The sequence below is a fragment of the Malaya genurostris genome, chromosome 1 (assembly GCF_030247185.1).
Source record: "Malaya genurostris strain Urasoe2022 chromosome 1, Malgen_1.1, whole genome shotgun sequence".
Classification (NCBI taxonomy): Eukaryota; Metazoa; Arthropoda; class Insecta; order Diptera; family Culicidae; genus Malaya; species Malaya genurostris.
Window position 1 is genome coordinate 42,490,006 of NC_080570.1, and position 21,069 is coordinate 42,511,074.

General features: G+C 36.6%; 1 protein-coding gene across 2 annotated transcripts in view; it reads right to left on the reverse strand.

Annotated features, from left to right (window-relative positions):
* Nucleotides 1-21,069, reverse strand: part of LOC131438138 (uncharacterized) — a 106,286-nt gene that overhangs the window by 23,293 nt on the left and 61,924 nt on the right. The window contains exons 3-7 of one of the 2 annotated variants that reach the window (XM_058607962.1): nucleotides 14,261-14,506; nucleotides 6,943-7,196; nucleotides 6,263-6,435; nucleotides 1,260-1,460; nucleotides 260-395 (exon numbers count right to left, since the gene is read on the reverse strand). In XM_058607962.1, the coding sequence (XP_058463945.1) occupies nucleotides 260-395; nucleotides 1,260-1,460; nucleotides 6,263-6,435; nucleotides 6,943-7,196; nucleotides 14,261-14,506 (1,010 nt within the window). The remainder of the gene's footprint in view (nucleotides 1-259; nucleotides 396-1,259; nucleotides 1,461-6,262; nucleotides 6,436-6,942; nucleotides 7,197-14,260; nucleotides 14,507-21,069) is intronic. The other variant, XM_058607971.1, reaches the window with a different exon arrangement.

Below are 21,069 nucleotides of genomic sequence, written 5' to 3' on the forward strand. Positions count from 1 at the left end.
GCGACTCATTACCCACTTGTTAACAATTTTGAATTTACTATCCACTGAAAATGAGCTGTAGGGACCAGTTTGGGAATCACTGGTTTAGATAAAGGGTAATGAGCCGTGCCAAAAACATTCTGAAAAAAAAAACATCGCCTTCAGATTTTAGCGAAAAATTTTGCTAAAGAATGTACTCGGTAAAAATGAAATACTTGTGTATAATTGATTAAATGCTTAGGGAAATATTCGAACAAAAAAACTCTAAAATATCACTTACCATTTGCTCCTCCGCGGACGGGGCGGACACGTACGTGGCTGCAATGGAACTGGCCGCTCCGGTCGGAGTTCGTTTGGAGGCGTACGACGAAAAGCCTGACGGGGGTGGTCCGTATACCGGTTTCGGATTCATGATCCTGTGTGTGTGTTGTCGATGTTGGTTCGATGTCGCAGAAATAAGGAAGAAATTCAGTGATTATTTGTGAAAGAAAAATAGAAAAAAATCTCTGTCGGACAGTTTTTTATTGATCACGATGAAAGCTACTGCCGATGTTTATTAAAGTAGAAACCGATTAACATTGCAAGCGTGAGGTGGTTTCAAGGTTAGTGAAATCTTCCTGAACAAATTTCCAATTAATGTTCGACATGTAATACAACAACGATCATCTCGTCGGGAATAGCTTTCTTCTCTGGTTGCGTTGGGAATCGGATCGTATGTAAATATAGTTAGGATTGGACAGAAGCAGCAAACATCTTCTCGTCCAATACTCGCTGTTCGGTAAATAGGAAATGGATACGCACTCGCCTAGGAAGGTGGGACCTCTACCGTGACTTATGATGGTTGTTATGATCAAGACATTAAGCGATTTAATTACATGCACATTCACACAGACACACACACACACACACTGAAAGGCAGTTTGATGGGTTTTAGTCCGAAATTGGTGATTCTAGTGCAAAATTGCTGGTGAAACCTCTTTCTTCTGGGTCGGAAGTAGCCATTCGCAAACGGTGTTAGTCATGGATTCGGACGATTAGTAGTAGTAGTAGTAGTACAAGAAAAACTGTTTCCCGTAGACACAGCATCCACAATCCATGAATACGTGAGTGGATGTAAAACAGTGTGGGCGGGGGTGGCATTTCGTGTCAAACTAAGCAGGGTTCCTTTTGTCTCAAGGACTGGCGGTGGTGGTAATGGTGTTGGTGGTGGTGGTGGTGGTGTTGATTGTGTTCACTCTGGGGGGCTGTTTTGGTTTGCATCCGTAGCAGTACGAACCTACCTTGGTTGATGATGCGTGAGTGGATTTACATTGCTGCTTCTACTGTGACTACTACCGTAGGGTGGTGAAGAAAATGATGATGATGGTAGTGGTGGTGCTGTTGTTGAACCAGTGCCCAAACCCCATGCATTGATATCATTCAAGTCCTCGTACTTTGGTTTGAATGAGGTGTCTACGTAAGAGTTTCTATCGCTAATGAACCTGTATTTTAAAGGAGGCGATTGATAGTTTCATTTTACACTTGTTTTTTTTTGGAGGTATTGGTATAGTTTTGGTGAAGTTTTGGCTGTTTTGGCTTCCGAGGTAGTTATACTGTTTGCGGTACGAGATTCGAGCCCTGTCTTAAGAACTATACATTGAACTATAGTTAGAGTTAGATCACATTTAGGAAACTAATGTTTACTGGCTTTTGATACAAATTGGCTTAGTTTTGTTCAATGTTTTGTGTGTTTGTTATGGCGTTGTGTACTCAGAGACTCATTTCAGTTCAAAATTGTTATCGAACCAAATCGAACTATAGAAAGAAAATAAAAAATCCAGAAAAAAACAACAATATAAATAATTTTAAATATTTTGACATATCTTGAAACAAAAGCTACTGTTTGCGGTACGAGATTCGAGCCCTGTCTTAAGAACTATACATTGAACTATAGTTAGAGTTAGATCACATTTAGGAAACTAATGTTTACTGGCTTTTGATACAAATTGGCTTAGTTTTGTTCAATGTTTTGTGTGTTTGTTATGGCGTTGTGTACTCAGAGACTCATTTCAGTTCAAAATTGTTATCGAACCAAATCGAACTATAAAAAGAAAATAAAAAATCCAGAAAAAACAACAATATAAATAATTTTAAATATTTTTGACATATCTTGAAACAAAAGCTCATGCAATTAAACACTAGTCTCGGAAACAAATGGAAGTGTGCATCTCCACTCATACCAGCGCGAGAACGTATGGTGGTTGTCAGTCTTTTGATGGTGGTGAGCTGATTAGAGTAAATGATTCGATTACCGTCAAGCATAGGGATTAGAAAGCTGAAGTTGTTTATTTCAAATATTATTATTTCAAATCAGTTTTCGGAGTAGTAAAATTTCTTTTCTAGTTTAAATTGTTATCCTGTCATATTCAGAAGTAATTGGTTATTTCCAGTCACATTAGAGTTTCTTAAAAATCTACTTATTGCACAGTGGAGGAAAATGGAACAAAAAACGCGGCGATATTTTTGGAGGTATGTTGCTGTTGACCGAAAAAGCAAGTAACTAGAAGAACCACACGAAACGTTTTCATGCTCATTTCATTTCAAAACCTTTCGCAAAGAAGCCTCTATAAGAATATTTGAGTTTGGTCAATTTTACTACGAAATATTAAATGTTTTGCAAAATGAGGCCATAAATTACTAGAAAATTCCTTTTTTACCTTCGTTTTACTTTAACTCCAACATTCAACAATCGATTTTGAAAATTTCTGTGGTATTGTAAATATTTAGAAACTGTTTGTTTGCTGACGATATTTCTATCTGTACAACGATTGATGTCTTTGATTGAGTGTGACCCACAGAATCCTATCTAATTATTTTAGCACGAATCTTTTGTTTAACTGTGCGAGAAAGAAAATGCCGGATCATACTATTCCATGCCTTGATACAATTGTAACAGAAAAAGTGAATTATTTAAAATTCGGAATTGTGTATTTCCGATTGTAATAGTTAAAAATTTCTATTACAGACAAAATAAAATTTTAGAAATAAAGTTCTACAATATTGAAGCAAACAGTCGGATATGTGGCAATAGTCCGTCCCTTATATCCAACAAATCTAGTAAAGGGTGATTTTTTGCAGGTATCTTTTTGGCAACACTGTTTTTGATAGATCAGGCGTATATCGTGTCTTGTGTCACTGTCAAACTTATTCAATTTGGTTTATAATGTAATCATTTATCAACTTACGAACGAACAACTCTTGCAAATTATTGAATTTTACTATACAAATTCATGTTCGGTTAAGAGATTAAGAGATCCACTTTTTTATCGAGAAATTGTGCTCAATGACAAAACTTATTTCTGGTTGGATGGATACGTCAATAAGCATAATTGCCACATCTGAAGCATTGCAAGAGCTACTAATGCATCCGAAAAAGGACACTGTTTGGGGTGGTTTATGGACCGGTGGCATCATCAGGCCGTACTTCTTCAAAAGCGACGATCGGTGGAACGTTACTATGAATGACGAGCGCTACCGTGTGATGATTGATAATTTTATTTGCCCAAAACGGAAAAATCGGACATGTCCGACAAGTGGTTTCAACAAAACGGTGCCACATCCCACACGGCACGCGAAACAATGAGCAAATTGAGAGCCGCCCTCGGTGAACAGTTAATCTCACGTTTTCTTGCAGGACTATGTTGAGGCTCATGTCAACAAGGATAAACCAGCAACGATTGACGTATTGGAAGCTAATATTGAAGCATTTTTTAGTGAAATACCGGTCGATATGTTGGAGAGAGTGTGCCTAAATTGAACCTTGCGCATGGGCCATCTAGAGCGGAGCCGCGGCCAACATTTTCATGAAATTAAATTATATTGCTCGTTCTATCGAATCCAGAAAATATTTCATTAATTTTCTCAATTCTTGTGTTCTTTTCTATTTGAAAATCACCCTTTATATATTAAATTTAGTTAGGTTTTCGAAAAAATGTTTTAGTATGGATGCCTGTTTCTATAAATTTGGCTACCAACGACGTTCAAAGGGGCATTATCGCGCATTATTATACATTAAGTTCTCTTCTTGGACAAATTTAATAGCAGTCAATTCAGACCGTAATTCAGTTTCGAGGTGTTGGTGAAAATCGAGTGATGCATTGATGCTCCATTTCGTTGAAATGCCTCGAAATTAAATGAAAGGAAAATGCTTCGTCACCGTTCCTCTGTTTCAAATGCAACCATTTATGAATGAAACAGTAAAAAATACGATGGCGAGGTGGTTACTCGTGAAAAATATGAAAAAGTTCACGGCTTTTGTACTATGCCTTTACGCTGTTGCGAAATCGCAAGAAATCCTAGTTTAAATTTAGACCTTATAGTATATTGTTCAGTCTTTGGAAAAAATCAAAATTTCTAAAATCGCGACTGAAATTTTTCAGAAATGATTTTCAGACAAAAATAAAACCGCGATCAGAAAACTCACTGCAGAAAAGTTGAGCACTAATTTTTTTCAAACGCGATTCTCATTGAAATTGATTTCATATGGCAATATATCAGTTGTGAAAAGTTCACTAGCGAACATTCTGCTCGATGATATTTGACAAAAAATTCGCACATTGAATATATCGGATTTGATTCTCGAACAGAAGATTTTTGAGAAATGAATTTTCATAGTCGTTAAATCTCAACCCTTGGCAGAATACATGTTGAATAAATTCGCCAATGAACAAAAACCGGACCATTCTATAAAAGGTTCAGTGTTCGTAGGGTGGTTGATAAGTGGATTGATCAATAGTGGAGATGTATTCGAGATTTACTTAGCAATACCGTGGTGGTGGAGTAATATCAAAAATAGGAGCAGCAAGTGCTGTAATGAATAATAGTTATAATAATAGCAAAAACAATCACAGAGCATGTTATGCTGCTGATTAAAAATATTACCCAATTTAACTTTAATAACGTACGTAGAAGTAACAGGGCCGCAGGATATCGCTTTGCCAATTCAAACGCGCGAGGTGCAGGCGCAGCGTTTGAGTGTTTCAGACATGCTGACAATACTGCGCTCCTATTATTTCTATGCAACAAATTCATGCTAAATAGCGTTTTATTGGGTTTTATCTAAATGGTAATCAGCCAGCTGGAATTAAAGCCTTTCGTTGCTCTACAATCGCTGTTTGGAATGTGGAAGAAAATGTTGTTGTTTATATTGACCACCCTACGTGCATCGAAAATGATGCAGTAATTATTTCTCAGTTGCGATCCAGTTGCGAATTTATTCTGTAGAGATTTTATTATTGCTGAAAATATAATAATAATATCTTGCACCAATCACTTCGGTGTAAAACTGAAGCGTAGTGGAGATTCAGCATCGAAATATCATCGGACACTCTTCTCCCTTTCGATTATCTTTTTAGAGATATTTCTGTGGGTGGAAATTCGTCATTAAGTTTCGCTAACACAAAAAATCTCTTGTGAAATTCGAGGTTCTGAATTTTGAGGATGCTTGTTTCATGAATGAGAATCTCGGAAGTGATTATTTCAGTCACTGAGATATCTTAGAAAATCTCTTGAACTGACTTTTTCACGATCATGTTTTCCAAACAATGATGTTGTCATTCAATTAACAGTATTTTACTCATTCCATTTTTTAACAATTTTTTTTCAATTTCAACTTTTACTATTCAATAGACTTATTATCATATTCCGATTTGACAAGTTCTCTGGCTCCGGTGGTCTCGCAGTGGATACTAAAAAAATGTATTCGAACAAAAAGTAAATTATTATCATATCTAATATTCGTTTCATGTGAGTCATTTTCTGTTTCAGATATTATTGAACGGTTACCCTTGGTCACGGAAGCCAATCTGTATCAAATCGTCAAAACAAAAAAAAATAGTTTATTTTCTTCTTTTCACCTTGTTGTCTTTCAGTCAAGCGTAATGCACAGTAGAAACGTAACCAATTACGACGATAAACTAATATGTAAGAAGTAGAATTTCTAGAGCCCACTGCATCGGTCAAAAATTGTCAACGGTAGTTTTTACGCTCTTCAATGAGGAATGTACTAATTTAACCAAAAAGATTTACTCTCCCTTTTTCAATGGGCTCTAGTGTAGAAACGAAAAACAGAAAACATAAAAACATTCACCCACACTGTGAGACCCGAATTCAGCAGTCCACGAATCGTTCAATCGTCCCAAAATTGACTTAGTCACAACGAAAATAACATAAACTGGTCAGTCTAAGAAGCTGTGTCTTTTAGTGGTACGCGGATCTGAACCGCTCGATACGACAAAATACTCACTCGGATCCGAGTCCAACTCCGGACGATTCGTAGTGGAACTCGGGCTGGAAGTGTGCATGTGGTGGCACCGGAGCTCCATGGATGTATTCCGACGGGTGTCCCCGGGGTGGTTTGGTGTAGATTAGCTCCGGTAGGTTGCCTGAGATCGCACCGTGTTCATGTGGTGCATAGAACTGTGGGTAAATCGAGCAAAAATGGTATCGCCATTAGTCGTTAGGCTCCACAACTGATTGTCGAATCGCATGCTGTCGAGTGGTTGTGGTTTGTTCAGTACCCATTACGGTAAGTCAATGTACTGTTAAAGCGAGAATTAGCAATTGTGTGGTCCATTCAATAATACGTTTTGTTGGATAATTCATGACTTCATCACATTTGAAATCCTCCGTAATCGCTGATAACGCACTGTTGGAATAATTATTTTGACGTGTTGCATAACACTTCATTCGTACTTTCGTTTTGACGAATTGTATAGCACAACTCATCCTTAAAAGGCTTAGAAAAACTGATTCTAATCGGTTTTGTTGTGCCGTACAACTAGGCAGACCGGGAATGAACATTTTATCAAATAATCCTTTTTATCTCCCGTAGAAATATAACTTCACACTGACTAATTTTCGCTTCAATCACCCGGATGTATGCTTCCAGTCGAACAATCTGTTTTATACAAACGCAGTACTCACCGAGTGCAGATGTTTGATGTGATGCTGGTGGTGATGGAAGTTCGGTTTGTGGTAGGATTCGTGGTAGTACGAACATAGCTTGAAGATGTGCGACAGGGCCGGGAACAGGAACAACAGGAACTTGAGGACCAGCTTTTTGGCCGTTCCGACTCCGACCAGCAGTGGAAACAGCCACATGACCTTAATTTTGATGATCTTCAGCACCAGAATCAGGCCGAGGAAGGCGAGTAGCAGTTTACCGGTGAAGAGCTTTTCTGAAAATGGGAAAAAATGGTTTATGGTTTTCAATGTTTTTCCACCGTGATGCCCTAGTCATTTGATTCTAGATTCACTTTTTGCAGATCGTATATTCTATTGTTGCAGGTATACGTACTGGTTTATAATCTAAGATTCAACATTCAACGAGTTCAAATACATTTGATTTTATTTTAGTGAGCAAAGTGCACAAGAAGATCTCGTGAAAATTATCCGATTCCTAGATAATTTGAAAAAGTGCAATACTCAGTAAGTGGTCAGGCACATTCTGGAGTATAAATCGATTGATCATAGTTGTGCTGGAAAGTGCTACAAGTTATGCGTAGATTGAGTGCTATAATTTTTAGTTGAGTTGCTAATTTGAACCTAAAATAGTTTATTTTTGATTGAAATCTTTGGGTTTGACTCGAATATGTAACAACATATTTTGATTGCATTTGAGTAGATTTGTATTGCTGTACCTGAAAAAAAAGATCTTGTCATCAACTTCAGTTGTTCGGAAGTCTTATTATTACCAAAACACAGCACGTAAAGACTGTCCCAGAAAGTATGGACACGTCTAGTTTTCAATAAAAATAATGGGGAAGCGTAGAATATTCAAATTTTGTTGGATATACTGTTAATTTTTGACTAACACAATAGTTTAATATTTTGAACATTTGCTATCGAACAATTGTAGATTAAAAGGTGCATACTATTGCGAACGTTCATAATTGGGTTGTGATGGACGGTTTAGAAATCTTACTGCAGCCCCAAATAGCTTGACAGATCATATTTTTCTCAATAAATTTTTCGACTTGAATCGATATCTTGGACTGATTCTGTACTTGCCCCTCCCGTTCCGTATAATACTATAGCCAGAACATTAACCTGGTTGGTTTTACGGAAGACCAATGTAGGTGCAAGAACACAAAATCACTTTTGGGATCTCAAATATCACTTGATTATTACAGAGAGCACAAAATATGGTCGATTTTTTTCGACTGCCAATGGAAAAGTGAGATGAACCGAATCTAATATGGTGGCAGAATTTTCGTATAGGTTCACGTCGGATAATAACAGTCATTCCTCTGATTCGAAATCTCCCATGGATCGAAATTCCCACAAAGCCTCAAACGTTCAAGTCGTGCTCTCATTCGCTTTTCAGATTATCAGGATTCGGATGCAGATTATGAATACTAGCTAGATCTGGATTTGGGAACTGAGACTGAATGCTGGTCCACCTGAATTCTGAACCTATTTCCAGGGTTAGCATTTAGTTTCGGAATTCAGCTTCAGAATTTAATTTCTGAATAACGGCTTGGAATTGAAAACGAAGAATCGGGAACTGAATTCTAATTTTGGAACTAGAATTTATTTTTTTTATTTATTTGAACCAAGGTTCTTCATTTCTTTAAAATTAGGGAAAAAACTCAAGATATGAGATAGATCTGAATTCTGGAATTAAAATTTAGATCTAAACTCCAAACCAGAATTTTGGAACTGACTCCTGAAGCAGAATTTATAAGGTGTGACAGTTGTTCTTGTTTTCGTATTATTCACGCTCGAAAATGTCTGTTTATGTGCCCAATTCTCGCCATTTGCGGGAGGTTTCACTTTTCTGTTACAATTAGAAAAAAAAATGCAACTGAAGCGCATCGAATGCTTTCAGAAACTTACGGTGATGCTGCTCTGAGTAAAAGAACGTGTCGGGAGTGGTTTCAACATTTGAAAAAATGGTGAGTTCGATGTCGAAGACAAACACGTTTGTGGAAGAGAAAAAACCTTCAAAGATGCATAACAATTTACTACTTGCTCTTAAAACCGGGTGAAACCATCACAGGAGATCGCTACCGAACGCAACTGATGCGCTTTAGTCGTGCGCTAAAAGAAAAGCGGCCACAGTATCAAGAGCGACATGGCAAAGTCATCCTTCAACACGACAATGCTCGGCCTCACGTCGCAAAAGTGGTCAAAAAGTACCTGGAAACGCTGAAATGGGAAGTCTTGCCCCACCCGCCGTATTCCCCAGATGTCGCCCCTTCTGACTTCCACCTATTCCGTTCGATGGCACACGGCCTCGCGGATCAACATTTTCAATCCTTCGAAGAGTTGGAAAAATGGATTGCTTCATGGATAGCTTCAAAAAAGGACTCCTTTTTTCGAACCGGGATTCGAAAATTTCCGGAAAGATGGGAGAAAGTTGTCGCTAGCGACGGACAAAACTTTGAATAATACATCTGTAAGCACTTTTTCGCATTAAAGCATTAAATTTTGGAAAAAATTCGGCGGTAGCAAAGTTGTACACCTAATAATTTCTGAATTCAGTTACATTCAACATAAAAACAATACGATTCACTGTTACAAAATCATCCAAAATTTCGCAGTGACTATAGGAATACATATTAAAAAATGTTCCAAACTATTCAATGAATTATGAGTTTCATTTTCACTATAGATTTGTTCAGAATACCACCATATATTATACATTCAATTGTAAATCCTAAAATCAATATCGCTGAAAATAAAAATTTGTCTATCAAAATTCAATAAACTGTATTGAATCGAGCAGATCTGATTATGAATTAATTGTTTCTGCTGTGAAATCAATGGTTTATTTATGAATTAAGGTCCTGGTGTAGATAAAAAAAATGATAGCAAAAAGTATTCAATAGTTGTAAACATCGGATAAATTACACAAATCAACTCTTCAAAAACATTAAAATATACAACAAAAAACCTGTTTTAATCCACCTAGTGGTGTAATGATGCCTTTCTCATATCAATCATACTATCATATATAATACTGTGGTAGTCTTCAAAATAATTTTCTTCGATTTTTAAAAGAATAACCGAAATCGGTTTGTTTGACCGTCTACTGATAAAAACTGTCAATTGGAAAAGATTTGAGGTCGATTAAAAAAATTTTTTTTGAGGTTTTTCCCAAATTTCAGTGATGGTATACAATTTTTAACCCACTTTACCCTATATTTCCGGATCCGGAAGTCGGATCCGCATGTAATACAGGAATTACGCATGGGACCTCAGGACCTTTCATTTGAACCTAAGTTTGTGAAAATCGGTCGGGCCATTTATAAAAAAAGTTAGAACGCATATTTTCTTTTTTTATTGCACATTTTACCCAATAACTCTCGAACCGGAAGTCGGATCCAAATAATATTCAGAAATTTTTTATGAGACCTCAAGACCCTTCATTTGAATCTAAGTTTTGAAAATCGGTTCAGCCATCTCCGAGAAAAGTTAGGGCAAAAAAACGTTACACACAGACATTTTGCGTACTCGACGAACTGAGTCGAATGGTATATGACACTCGGTCCTCCGGGCTTGGGTTCAAAAGTCGATTAACAAAAAAAACCTTTCTATATGAGAAAGGCAAAAAACTGCAGTTCTTCTCCACTGATTTTGTAAATCGACAAAAATCTACTATAACATTGTTCGTTGTAATGTTTTAGTCTTATTTGTTCCGCGTTATTTGTGTGGTAGAATATGTTGGTCGTCGAAAAGTAGTATTTCAGTAACGGTTCATCCGTTACAATTGTGTATGCGAAGCAGTAAAATTGGCAAAATTCACCCAATTAATCAACTAATACAAGTGATTATTGATATTCGGAAGTGTTGAGAAACCGTGGTCATTTTATTCGTATTCACGTTCTCCAGGTATGTCTGTTACATTACCCACCCGCGTTTTTTAAACTCTCAGTGAATGAATCAACACATATGGTTCTGCTTTTGCAAAGTTTTAACCTTATCTGCTAGGCTACTAAACGAATCCGGGGTGCAACGTGTGTCATCTTTCTTACACACAAACACTATGTCTTCAAATTCGTGTCGTTTTCAATTTAGGTGAACTTTCAGTTGGTGAACTTGCTTCATTCGGCACAAAATCAACATCCTTGGCTACGTGCAACTTTGTCGCCGGTTTTGGGTAATGGCACGATGCCAGATCCTACCAAAACAGATTGTTACTTTCGTTGGACAGAGAAGACGGGCAGGGGCGTTCTTCTTTATATATTTGCCAATTGTTGTGTACGGTTTGATAAATTTGCCGCGCCCGGGTTAACGGTGCAATACATAGGGCGCTGCACAGTGATTTGAATCGATAAAAACGCGAACTTAATTCTCTAGCTGCTAAACCGTTGATCCGATATACATAGTTTCTTTGGAGAACTTATACATAAAAATATACTTCGTGATTTGAACACAATAAAAAATGTATAAAGCCTACTATGATGAAATTTCATTCCAACAATTTTTTTCTCTTGAGAGATGTCTTCTACAAAGTTTTAGAACTTCTAATGAGAAAAAATTATGCCGAAGAAGCTGTAGGTCTAACGCAAAAAGTTTCGGTTATATGAAGTATTTTCGTTTGAAACCCTTAAAATCAATTTTTTTGTACATAACTTTACTAAAACGTAATATTATACATTGTTGTTGAAGACTATGTACGATTTATCCTTTTCATTAAAAAATTAATAGCATTTCAACCTTTATATACATTAACTTCAACTACTTAGAGTTACACATACATATACTTTTTGAGGAGCTAGAAATATACATTGCTTTTTTCACCATTTTCTTAAGGAAACGTGCAAAAGTAAATTTTTTTATCCTCATATCACGCGTTTGTTGTGATATCGACCAATAAGTAACCTTTAGGCATCAATTTTTGCAAGAAATTTCAGTCGAGTTATGAAAAATATAGCATTAATTTTAACACCATACGAAAGAGATAGCTTTTTCACTATAGTTTACTGTTATGGTTTACTCTCAGCGAGTACTGAGTCTTTCGGAATTCCTTCAAAGTGAATGTTGATAGGTGGCTTATTGGCCGTGTTAAACCTACAGCTTCTTCGGCAAAGTTTTTTCTCGTTAAAAGTTCTTAAACTTTGTAGAAGACATAGGTTTTCCATTTATTAAGGGAAAAAAGTTGTTGAAATTAGCTTTTATCATAGTAAGCTTTGCACATTTTTTATTGTTATCAAATCACAATTATTAAATACTTCGATAATAAAGGGTGATTTTATGTTAGTATCTGTTTGGCAATACTGTTTTTGACAGATCTCGCGAGGAAGATCTACTTTTTATCGAAAAATTGTATTCAGTGACAAAGCTCGTTTCTGGTTGGATTGATGCATCAAAAAGCATAACTGACGCATCTGAAGTGAACCAGCCAGAAGCATTGCAAGAGCTACTAATGCATCCCCAAAAAAGGCACTGTTTGGTATGGATTATTAATCAGTGGCATCATCAGGCCGTACTTCTCCAAAAGCGACGATGGACGGAACGTTAATGCAAATGGCGAGCGCTACCGTGTGAAAATTGACGATTTTTTTGCCCAAAATTGAAGAATTGGACATGTTTGACATGTGGTTTCAACAAGACGGTGCCCCGTCCTACACGGCACGCGAAACAATGAACAAATTGATAGCTGCCGCAGTAAACTGTTTATCTCAGGTTCTGGGCCCGATTTAACGCCTTTGACCTGTTTCTATAGGACCATGTTAAGGATCATGTCTACAAGGGTAAACCTTGTAGGTAAGCAACGATTGACGCACTGGAAGTCAATATTGAAGCATTTATTCGTGAAATATCGGCCGATATGTTGGAGAAAGTGTGTCAAAATTGGACCTAACGCATGGGCCATCTGAAACCGCGGCCAACATTTGTATGAAATCATGTTCAAACATTTTGCACACCTAGAAAAAATCGGGTAAATTTACGTCTTCTGAACGTCAAAAATGACTCATTGTAATATATAAATTTAAACGTCTACTTGAAAGGCGGGGTACATTTGTCATATATTTAAATCGATTAATTTTTAATATTTATTTTAAATTCAGTCATTTTACGCATTACGTTCTTGTGAATTGAGGCATATGTGGATATGACTCGGCAAAATGGCTACGATGGAACGACTTACGGTGTAAATCCCTTACTTCCGGTAACACTTTTTGTTCTCGTTCGTGTTTCAACACTCTTGTCTCAACAGCTCATTGTCATTGTCATTACAGGCCTCTTCTGTAACTTCAACATGCACATGCATGCATTTTTTCTATTAATCCAAAAGTTTTTGAAATCTATATTTTTGCTTATCTGATCAAAATTTCATCATAAATTTACTGTTTCCGAATGCTTAGTATACTATCATAATTATGCTGCTACCTTTGGCGCAACGAAAGTTTTTTTTTCCCATAAATACGCTCATTTGTTAAGGAAGTTTACATAAGTTTTTCTTCGCCGTAGCATCACTGACGCAGCGAGAAATATTCTATATCAATTTGTTTTTATTTTCTTCTGAACAAATTCTGAAAAGACTCCCCATGCCAAAGGAATACGTTTTGACGTCTACATAATAAACTGATTATTCTCTGGTTAAAAGAATATAAATTACACTTGATTTATGGACTATCTTACCGAATAAAAAAAAAACTCATATTGAAATGAAGTTTCTTACGAGTGATTGCATCATTTTTCAACCTGAGCAAAGCGAACAAGGTTTGCTTATAGGTATATGTGCATGATTCAATAATGCTTTTATTATGAATATAAGATTTGAAAACCAATTAGTTTTAATGTGGTAATCATGTATTCCATAAGTACACATAGTTTATAAATGGTTTTGATTCTAATTTCTATGAGTGTAATCTGGAATTAATTCAGTATAAAAGCAGGAGAATTCTCTCATCGCAAGCTCATCACCCAAACTAAGTATGGCAAAAACTGCAAACAGTCAATTATGTCTCATTATTCATGAATTCATGAGCAAAATGATTGGTATCATGAACAAAAACTCATTTTCCATTAACATTTTCTTGATAGCAATTTACGCATTAAGTATCATTTTTTTTCATGGTAACGGCAATGGATTTCTATCAGTGAACTGATGCAAAATATTTCTTAAATATATCCCCACCAAAGTAGACCGAAGTAATCTACTCATAGAGTAATAATTTTTGAAACAAAGCACAGTTTTCAGTGTGGTTAGCAAAAAGTAGACATCAAATCAAATGAAAAGTGAAACAGTGACAGGGACAGCAAGAGACAGGCGGACAGAGATGCTCACTAATTTTCTTAAACAGAATCCTCGGCTCTGTTATACCCTCTCTGGACTGCAGAGCGGTTCGCGGCACGAATTCCATCTTGGCGACCATTCCGTTGCCCTCGATGGAGCGCGGCTCGATACGCAGGATCGCCCCGTCGAACATGATTTCCGGCAGGCGCACGTTGACATCGTGGGTCAGCATGAATTTGAGCGTTTTGCCGTGCAGCGCCGTTGTTACTTCCTCGATCGGGGACGTCGGTTCGTAGTCTGTGGAGAAAAAAAATGTGAACAGAATTATCAAAGGTGTCGTACTTATGATTGTAAAGCAATTATTATAGGAAAAATGAGTCACTTTATGAAACTAAAGCACATGGTTTCAAATGTAAAGTTCACCAGTCCGTGAATTTTAAAATACATCTATTCAAGTTTATGCTAGCATTTAATAGTGCTATTATGTCGAATAATTCAAAAGCACCTACGCAAGTAGCCTGATCGGTTTCGGTTTTGTAACTACAAGTGAAAAGATCATATTTTCTCATGCTACATTTTCGCTGTCAGCCACTTTCGATTGTTTGTTTTCAAAATATCTCCAGCGCCCACTTGAATATACAACGGAACCCGAATTCACTTTCGTAGAAGCACTTTATTGAGTGTTTGGTATGGAAATGGAATCTAACTGAATAGCACTTTTAGCACCGACGGAACAATTATATTTCATGTTTATCCCACGTCTGATTTGAACGTCATTTATGCCGCTCACAATAAAACTCGACCAGCCTTTTCGATTAATATGAGGCTCTCACAAGAAAAAAAATTAATTTTTATCGCGCTGAAATGACCCGCCTCTGCACTCAACTCGGTTCGTCTGTGTCAAAGTGTCCTTTTTAACCCAATGATTAAGAAACCGGTATTTGGTCTTGGGCCGGATACTGGCGTATTTTTCACGCACACACTTCGATATGCGTACGTTTAAGCCATCTCGCTGAGCTTACATCGGATATAATTGGGTCATTATAAAGTCGACAGATCTTTCGTTCCGCAGAATGGCAATCATACCTTGAAGTAGAAAGTTATCGCGAATGGCGTGCCATTCCAGTATATAAAACTGTCAGTACGTTCACATGATTAATACGAGTTCACGATTGAATGTGATAGTCGCGAAAAAGATTTACTTTTTGACGAAAACCAACACATTCGATCATTGAAATTTGAAATTTCCGAAATCGAAAATAAAAATTTTGATGCCAAAAGACTTAGAATTGCATGAAACGTCGAGATCTAGTGTCATCTCGAAAAAAAATTTTTTTAAATCGACTTTTTGGGACTTAGAGAAAATATCAAAATTTTTCTAAATCCCAGAAAGTTGATATTTTCAAAAAAAAAATTTTTTTTAGATGACACTAAATCTAGACGTTTCACGCAGTTTTGAGACTCTTGGCATCAAAAAAAAATTTCGATTTTGGAAATTTCATGTACTCCCCCCTATGCACCAAGATCGAAAATTGTCAAACCTTTGCCATCGAGCAGCACTAGAGCTTTACGAAAATGGAGGTGATCCCAAAATTTTGGCACCCTTATATATATAAAAGCGGTAAAAATCAACGTGTTTTGTCGGTGACGTCATTTATACCATCATATCTCCGCAACCAAAAGTCACAGCCATTTGATCTTCGAACTTGATCAATGGTCCGACAGTAGCTTTCAAACCAGCCTAAGTTTGTAAAATCGGTTCAGCCATCTTTGAGAAAATTGAGCGGTAAAAATAGATTCGAAAAGTGCACACACATACACACACAGACATTTTCCGATCTCGTCGAACTGAGTCGAATGGTATATAACACTATGGGTCTCCGAGGCCATTCGAAAGTCGGTTTTTCCAGCAATTCTAATATCTTTCTATAAAGAAAGGCAAAACGTTTTATTTGACGAAGTGTTTCATTCGATATTATCGTGAGATGGCGTAACGTTAAGTAAAAGAAGCTAGAAAGCGTTGCATAGGATATTGTCTTAAATTAAGGATTACAAATCATATGAGTTATTTTGTGGAAATTATGAATGGTAAAAACCGTTATAATGGTTAGATTCTAGCGGTAAACAAGTTACGACGTGTTACTTTCAAGGAAGTTATAGGTGTTACGAAGTGTTATATACGTCGCTTTTTTGTAAGTTATAGCTGTTACGAAGCCTTGCATGCGTTACTTTTGTTGAAAGTTATAGGCGTTACGGGGCGTTACAAAGTGCTATTTTTCTGTAAATTAAAGGCGTTACGAAGCGTTACAGGCGTTACTTTTTTGTAAGTTGTAAGCGTTACGAAGCGTTATTTTTTCGTGAGTTATGACGTTACAAAACGTTACATGCGTTACTTTTTGTGAGTCATAGTCGTTACGAAGCGTTACGTTTAAGCAAGTTATAAATATTTAGAAGCGTTATTTTTTGTATGATATAGGTGTTACGAAACGTTACATGCGTTACTTTCTTGTGAATCAAGAGCGTTACGAAGCGTTACATGCGTTACTTTTAAGTAAGTTATAGGTGTTATGAAGCGATACTGTTTTGTATGTTGTAGATGTTACGAAGCATTACATGCGTTACTTTTTTATAAGTTGTCGACGTTACAAACCGTAACATGCGTTACTTTTTTGTGAGTTATGACGTTACGAAGCATTACAAGTATTACTCGTTTGTAATTTACAAGTGTTACATGCGTTACTTTTCATAAGTTTTGGGCGTCACGAAGTGTTACATGCGTTACTATTTTGTGAGCTATAGGTGTTACGAAGCGTTACATGCGTTACTTTTGTTGAAAGTTATAGGCGTTACGGGGCGTTACAAAGTGCTATTTTTCTGTAAATAAAGGCGTTATGAAGCGTTACAGGCGTTTCTTTGTTGTAAGTTATAAGCGTTACGAAGTATTACTTTTTTGTGAGTTATGACGTTACAAAATGTTACATGCGTTACTTTTTATGAGTCATAGGCGTTACGAAGCGTTACATGCGTTACGTTTAAGTAAGTTTTAAGCGTTACGAAGTGTTTTTTTGTATGATACAGGTGTTACGAAACGTTACATGTGTTACTTTTTCGTAAGTTGTCGACGTTACGAACCGTAACATACGTTACTTCTTTGTAAGTTATGACGTTACTAAGCATTACAAGCATTACTCGTTTGTAATTTACAAGTGTTACATGCGTTACTGTTTTGTGGGCTATATGTCTTACGAAGTGTTACATGCGATATTTTGTATGAGTTATAGACATTACGAAGCGTTACTCGCTCGTAACGATGCGTTACAGGCGTTTCTTTTAGTAAGTCATAGGTATCACGAAGCTTTACCTGTTTTAAGTAACAGGCGTTACGAAACGGGACCTGCGTTTTTTTATGTGAATTATAGGCGTTACATGCGTTAGTTTTTTTGGTGACTTATAGGCGTTACATGCGTTACTTCTTTGTAGATTATAAGCGTTACGAAGCGTTACATTCGTTACTTCAAATGAGTTTTAGGCGTTACGAGGCAGCGTTACATGGGTTACTTTTTTGTAAGTTATAGGCATTACAAATCGTTATATGCGTACCTTTTTTGTATGTTTTGTGTGTTACAAAACGTAACATTTTAAAAAGATACAAGCTAATAGTACTGTTGTTGTATCGTTTAATTCGACTATGTCACGTCACCACAGTCACTATTTTCCCAAAAGTGTATCAAACGTTATAATATAGATACGTGTTTCGGAAAGTTATTTACATCCTTCTTCAGTGTTTCGTGTAAATAACATTCCGAAATACGTATCTGTATTATAACATTTGATACACTTTTATGAAAATAGTGACTGTGGAAATAGTGACTTTGTGAGAGTGTAATGACGTGACATAGTCAATTTAAACGGTATAACAACAGTACTATTAGTGAGAATCATCATCTAACAGCTCAAACAGAAATTTAGTTAAGGTACAAGCGTTACATCTGTTACTCTTTTGTAAGTTTTGTAAGTTAGGAAGCGTTATATGTGTTATACGCGTTACAAAATTTTTGGCATCCGAATTTCAACATATTGAAGAGTCACTTATTTGCAAAATCTACTGGAAATGTCAAAATTATGAAATCATTAGAAATGATCCTACAACGACATGGAATACACTGATCAAAATTAGCGCGATGACATATCTTATCGAAAGAAAATTTGTATCTCATTATGAAGGAAAATGAGAAGAAATATTTTTCAAGCGAACTAATTGATTTATTTTATCTATGAAGGAATCATTAGTTCTTTTCTTGATATGAGACTATTCAGTAAATTGAAAAGCCCCTCCCGCAATCAGAAACAGAAACGAAAGAAATTAGAAATATTATGGGGCTATTGATCCTGTAAATTACATCGTGAGATAGAGGTTTTGAGAGTTATGTGATGGTCAAAACTCCACTGCCAATAAAGCTTCCACGAAGCAGAATAGAGTCAAAACCACATAAAATTGAGGACTACATCAGGATAAAATAAATGACAATAATGATAATACATAAAATTGTAATAGACGAGCGGAAAGGGAAAGTGCGCAAGCATGCCATAGTTAAGCAAGATTCTGCAGATGAGAAAGATATCCTGTCGCTGGATTCCGCACATACTTATTTAGGGCTAAAAAGACGAACGCAAGCGCACTTCGATTACATGTTTGGCTGAATCCATTATTATACGCCAGAGAACAGAATGATTACCCGACAATAGACTGAAGTCTGCACGAGTGCTTCGACGCGGGACGAGTGCTTCGACGCGGCACGAGTGTCTCGATGGGCGTCTCAATGGGACGGAAAGATCACAATGCACAGTGGTCCGGATCCACAATTTAGGGGGACAAAAACATTTGTGGCTTAGCCTTATACTTTAGAGCTATGATGTCTTCGGAACAAATGATCAGTGGAAGATAAGCCATATTTTGAAGCATATGGTATTAGGGTGGTTCTAATTATTAGGGTGATTCAAAAATTATTTTCCGTATGTGTTGAGATAGAGGACTGCATCCTTCGGTAAAATTGTAGGAAAACTTATATCAAGCAACTTTGCCGAAAACATTATTGTAGTATCTCTAACGGTTTTAGTGTTACAGCTATTTTAATAGATCAACTTAGGGTGTTCCTAAAAAAATCAGATTTTTTGCTCTAGCTTTCTTAATATTCACTTCTCGATGTTGGTGTCTTTGAATATCTTTTAGAATTTGTTGAAACCAATTTTTTCATGACTAGCGCATTCAGGTAGCGTTTTCTGAACCGAAGTTATGAGTAAAACTAGTTCAAAAACAGATCTTTTTTAAACTTCTATATCTAACATTGGAACGAAAAAAAAATCGGTTTCTTTCATTTGATAGAAAATACTTTCGAGCATGTTTATAGAAAAAATGGCGGAGGAGATATTTTTTTTAATTTTTTAAATTGTGTTCAAACATAGGGTTTTTTTCATTGAAAAATGCTCTTTCATGTAAGATATTTATTAGCTATATATATTTAAATAAGGTATTGCTGTCTTCTAGCGTGTTAAAATTAAAAATGTTAATTCAGCTGCATAATCGGGAGGATGGAGTACGTTGGTTGTTACTCTATTCGATAATGCTATTACAGGATCAGACGTTAATAGAAATCGTTTGAATACATTCTCTAGATTCACTAAACGATTGAAGTTCTGCGGATGGAACTGCCTATACTTGCGAATTGATTTATTTCGACTCTCTTGCGCTTCCTTACTGTACATTATTTGCTATTTGTTTGGTTCCCTTGCGATTGATTGTTGAGCAAGAAGGCTGTATAATCTGGAACAACAATTATCCTTCATCTGTTTCCCTTTGCTGCCCAAAATAATAATCTTTCAAAAGGAAAACACGGAACTAACAGCAGGAAGTGGACAAAGTAAATGCAGAAATTGCAGAGCTTTCTCCCACAGTACTGGGGAAAGTATTTGTATCAACGAAGCTAGTGTTCTGCCTGAACGATACGAAAGTGTTAAACGACATAACAGGCATACACTCCAAGCTTGGTGCATATGCAAGCGCTCAGGAAAAACTCTGAATCTTTCAAGAACTGAAACAAATGAGAATAATCCAAACAAATATCAATTTGGAATTTCGCCTCTACACGCAATGATTCGGTCTATGGAACTTTTGCTAAAAGTGAGTTATTGTTTGCACATTGAGAAACCGACATGGCGCGTGTCCCGACAAAATCAGCATGTCAAAAAGCAAGAGACAAACATACCAACGGCATTAAAAGAGCAACTAGAGTTACGTATTGGCAAAGACATCATATTAACAAGATATCCAGCTCTCACATTTCCAGAATAAATCATTGACAACATCCTTTTTTGCGAGCATGGTGCCCTCAGGTGAGTCCGCATCGAATCTCGTACATAGAAGTAGGGAAAAGAAATGTCAAATTCTTGCGCGCAAAAATAGCAGCACTGCGCACCCACATAATTGACATGATATGTTGAATGTGATGCCGTGCGATGGCGTTCCTATACTGAAGATTGATTTCGCTGACAGGGTCTGGTATTGGTGAACCATTACTTGGAGGCGGCAAGTCGAATGATGGTATCTGGGCCCGTAGATTTTTCAAAGAATATAACACAGTAGCGCAAATCATCGAGTTAAATGGAAATATACTTGAACAGTTTTTTATAATCTTAACGTTGATAAACAGCAATGTGAAGATTTCGGTACCTGCTTTCCAGGAGTTTGCGGAACAAACAAGAATTTGTTTTGTGGAGCTGGTATGCTCTGTCGCCAACCGTGCATAAACTTCTGGTGCATGGGACTGCAATTATAAAACATGCTTTGCTTCCTATTGGTATGT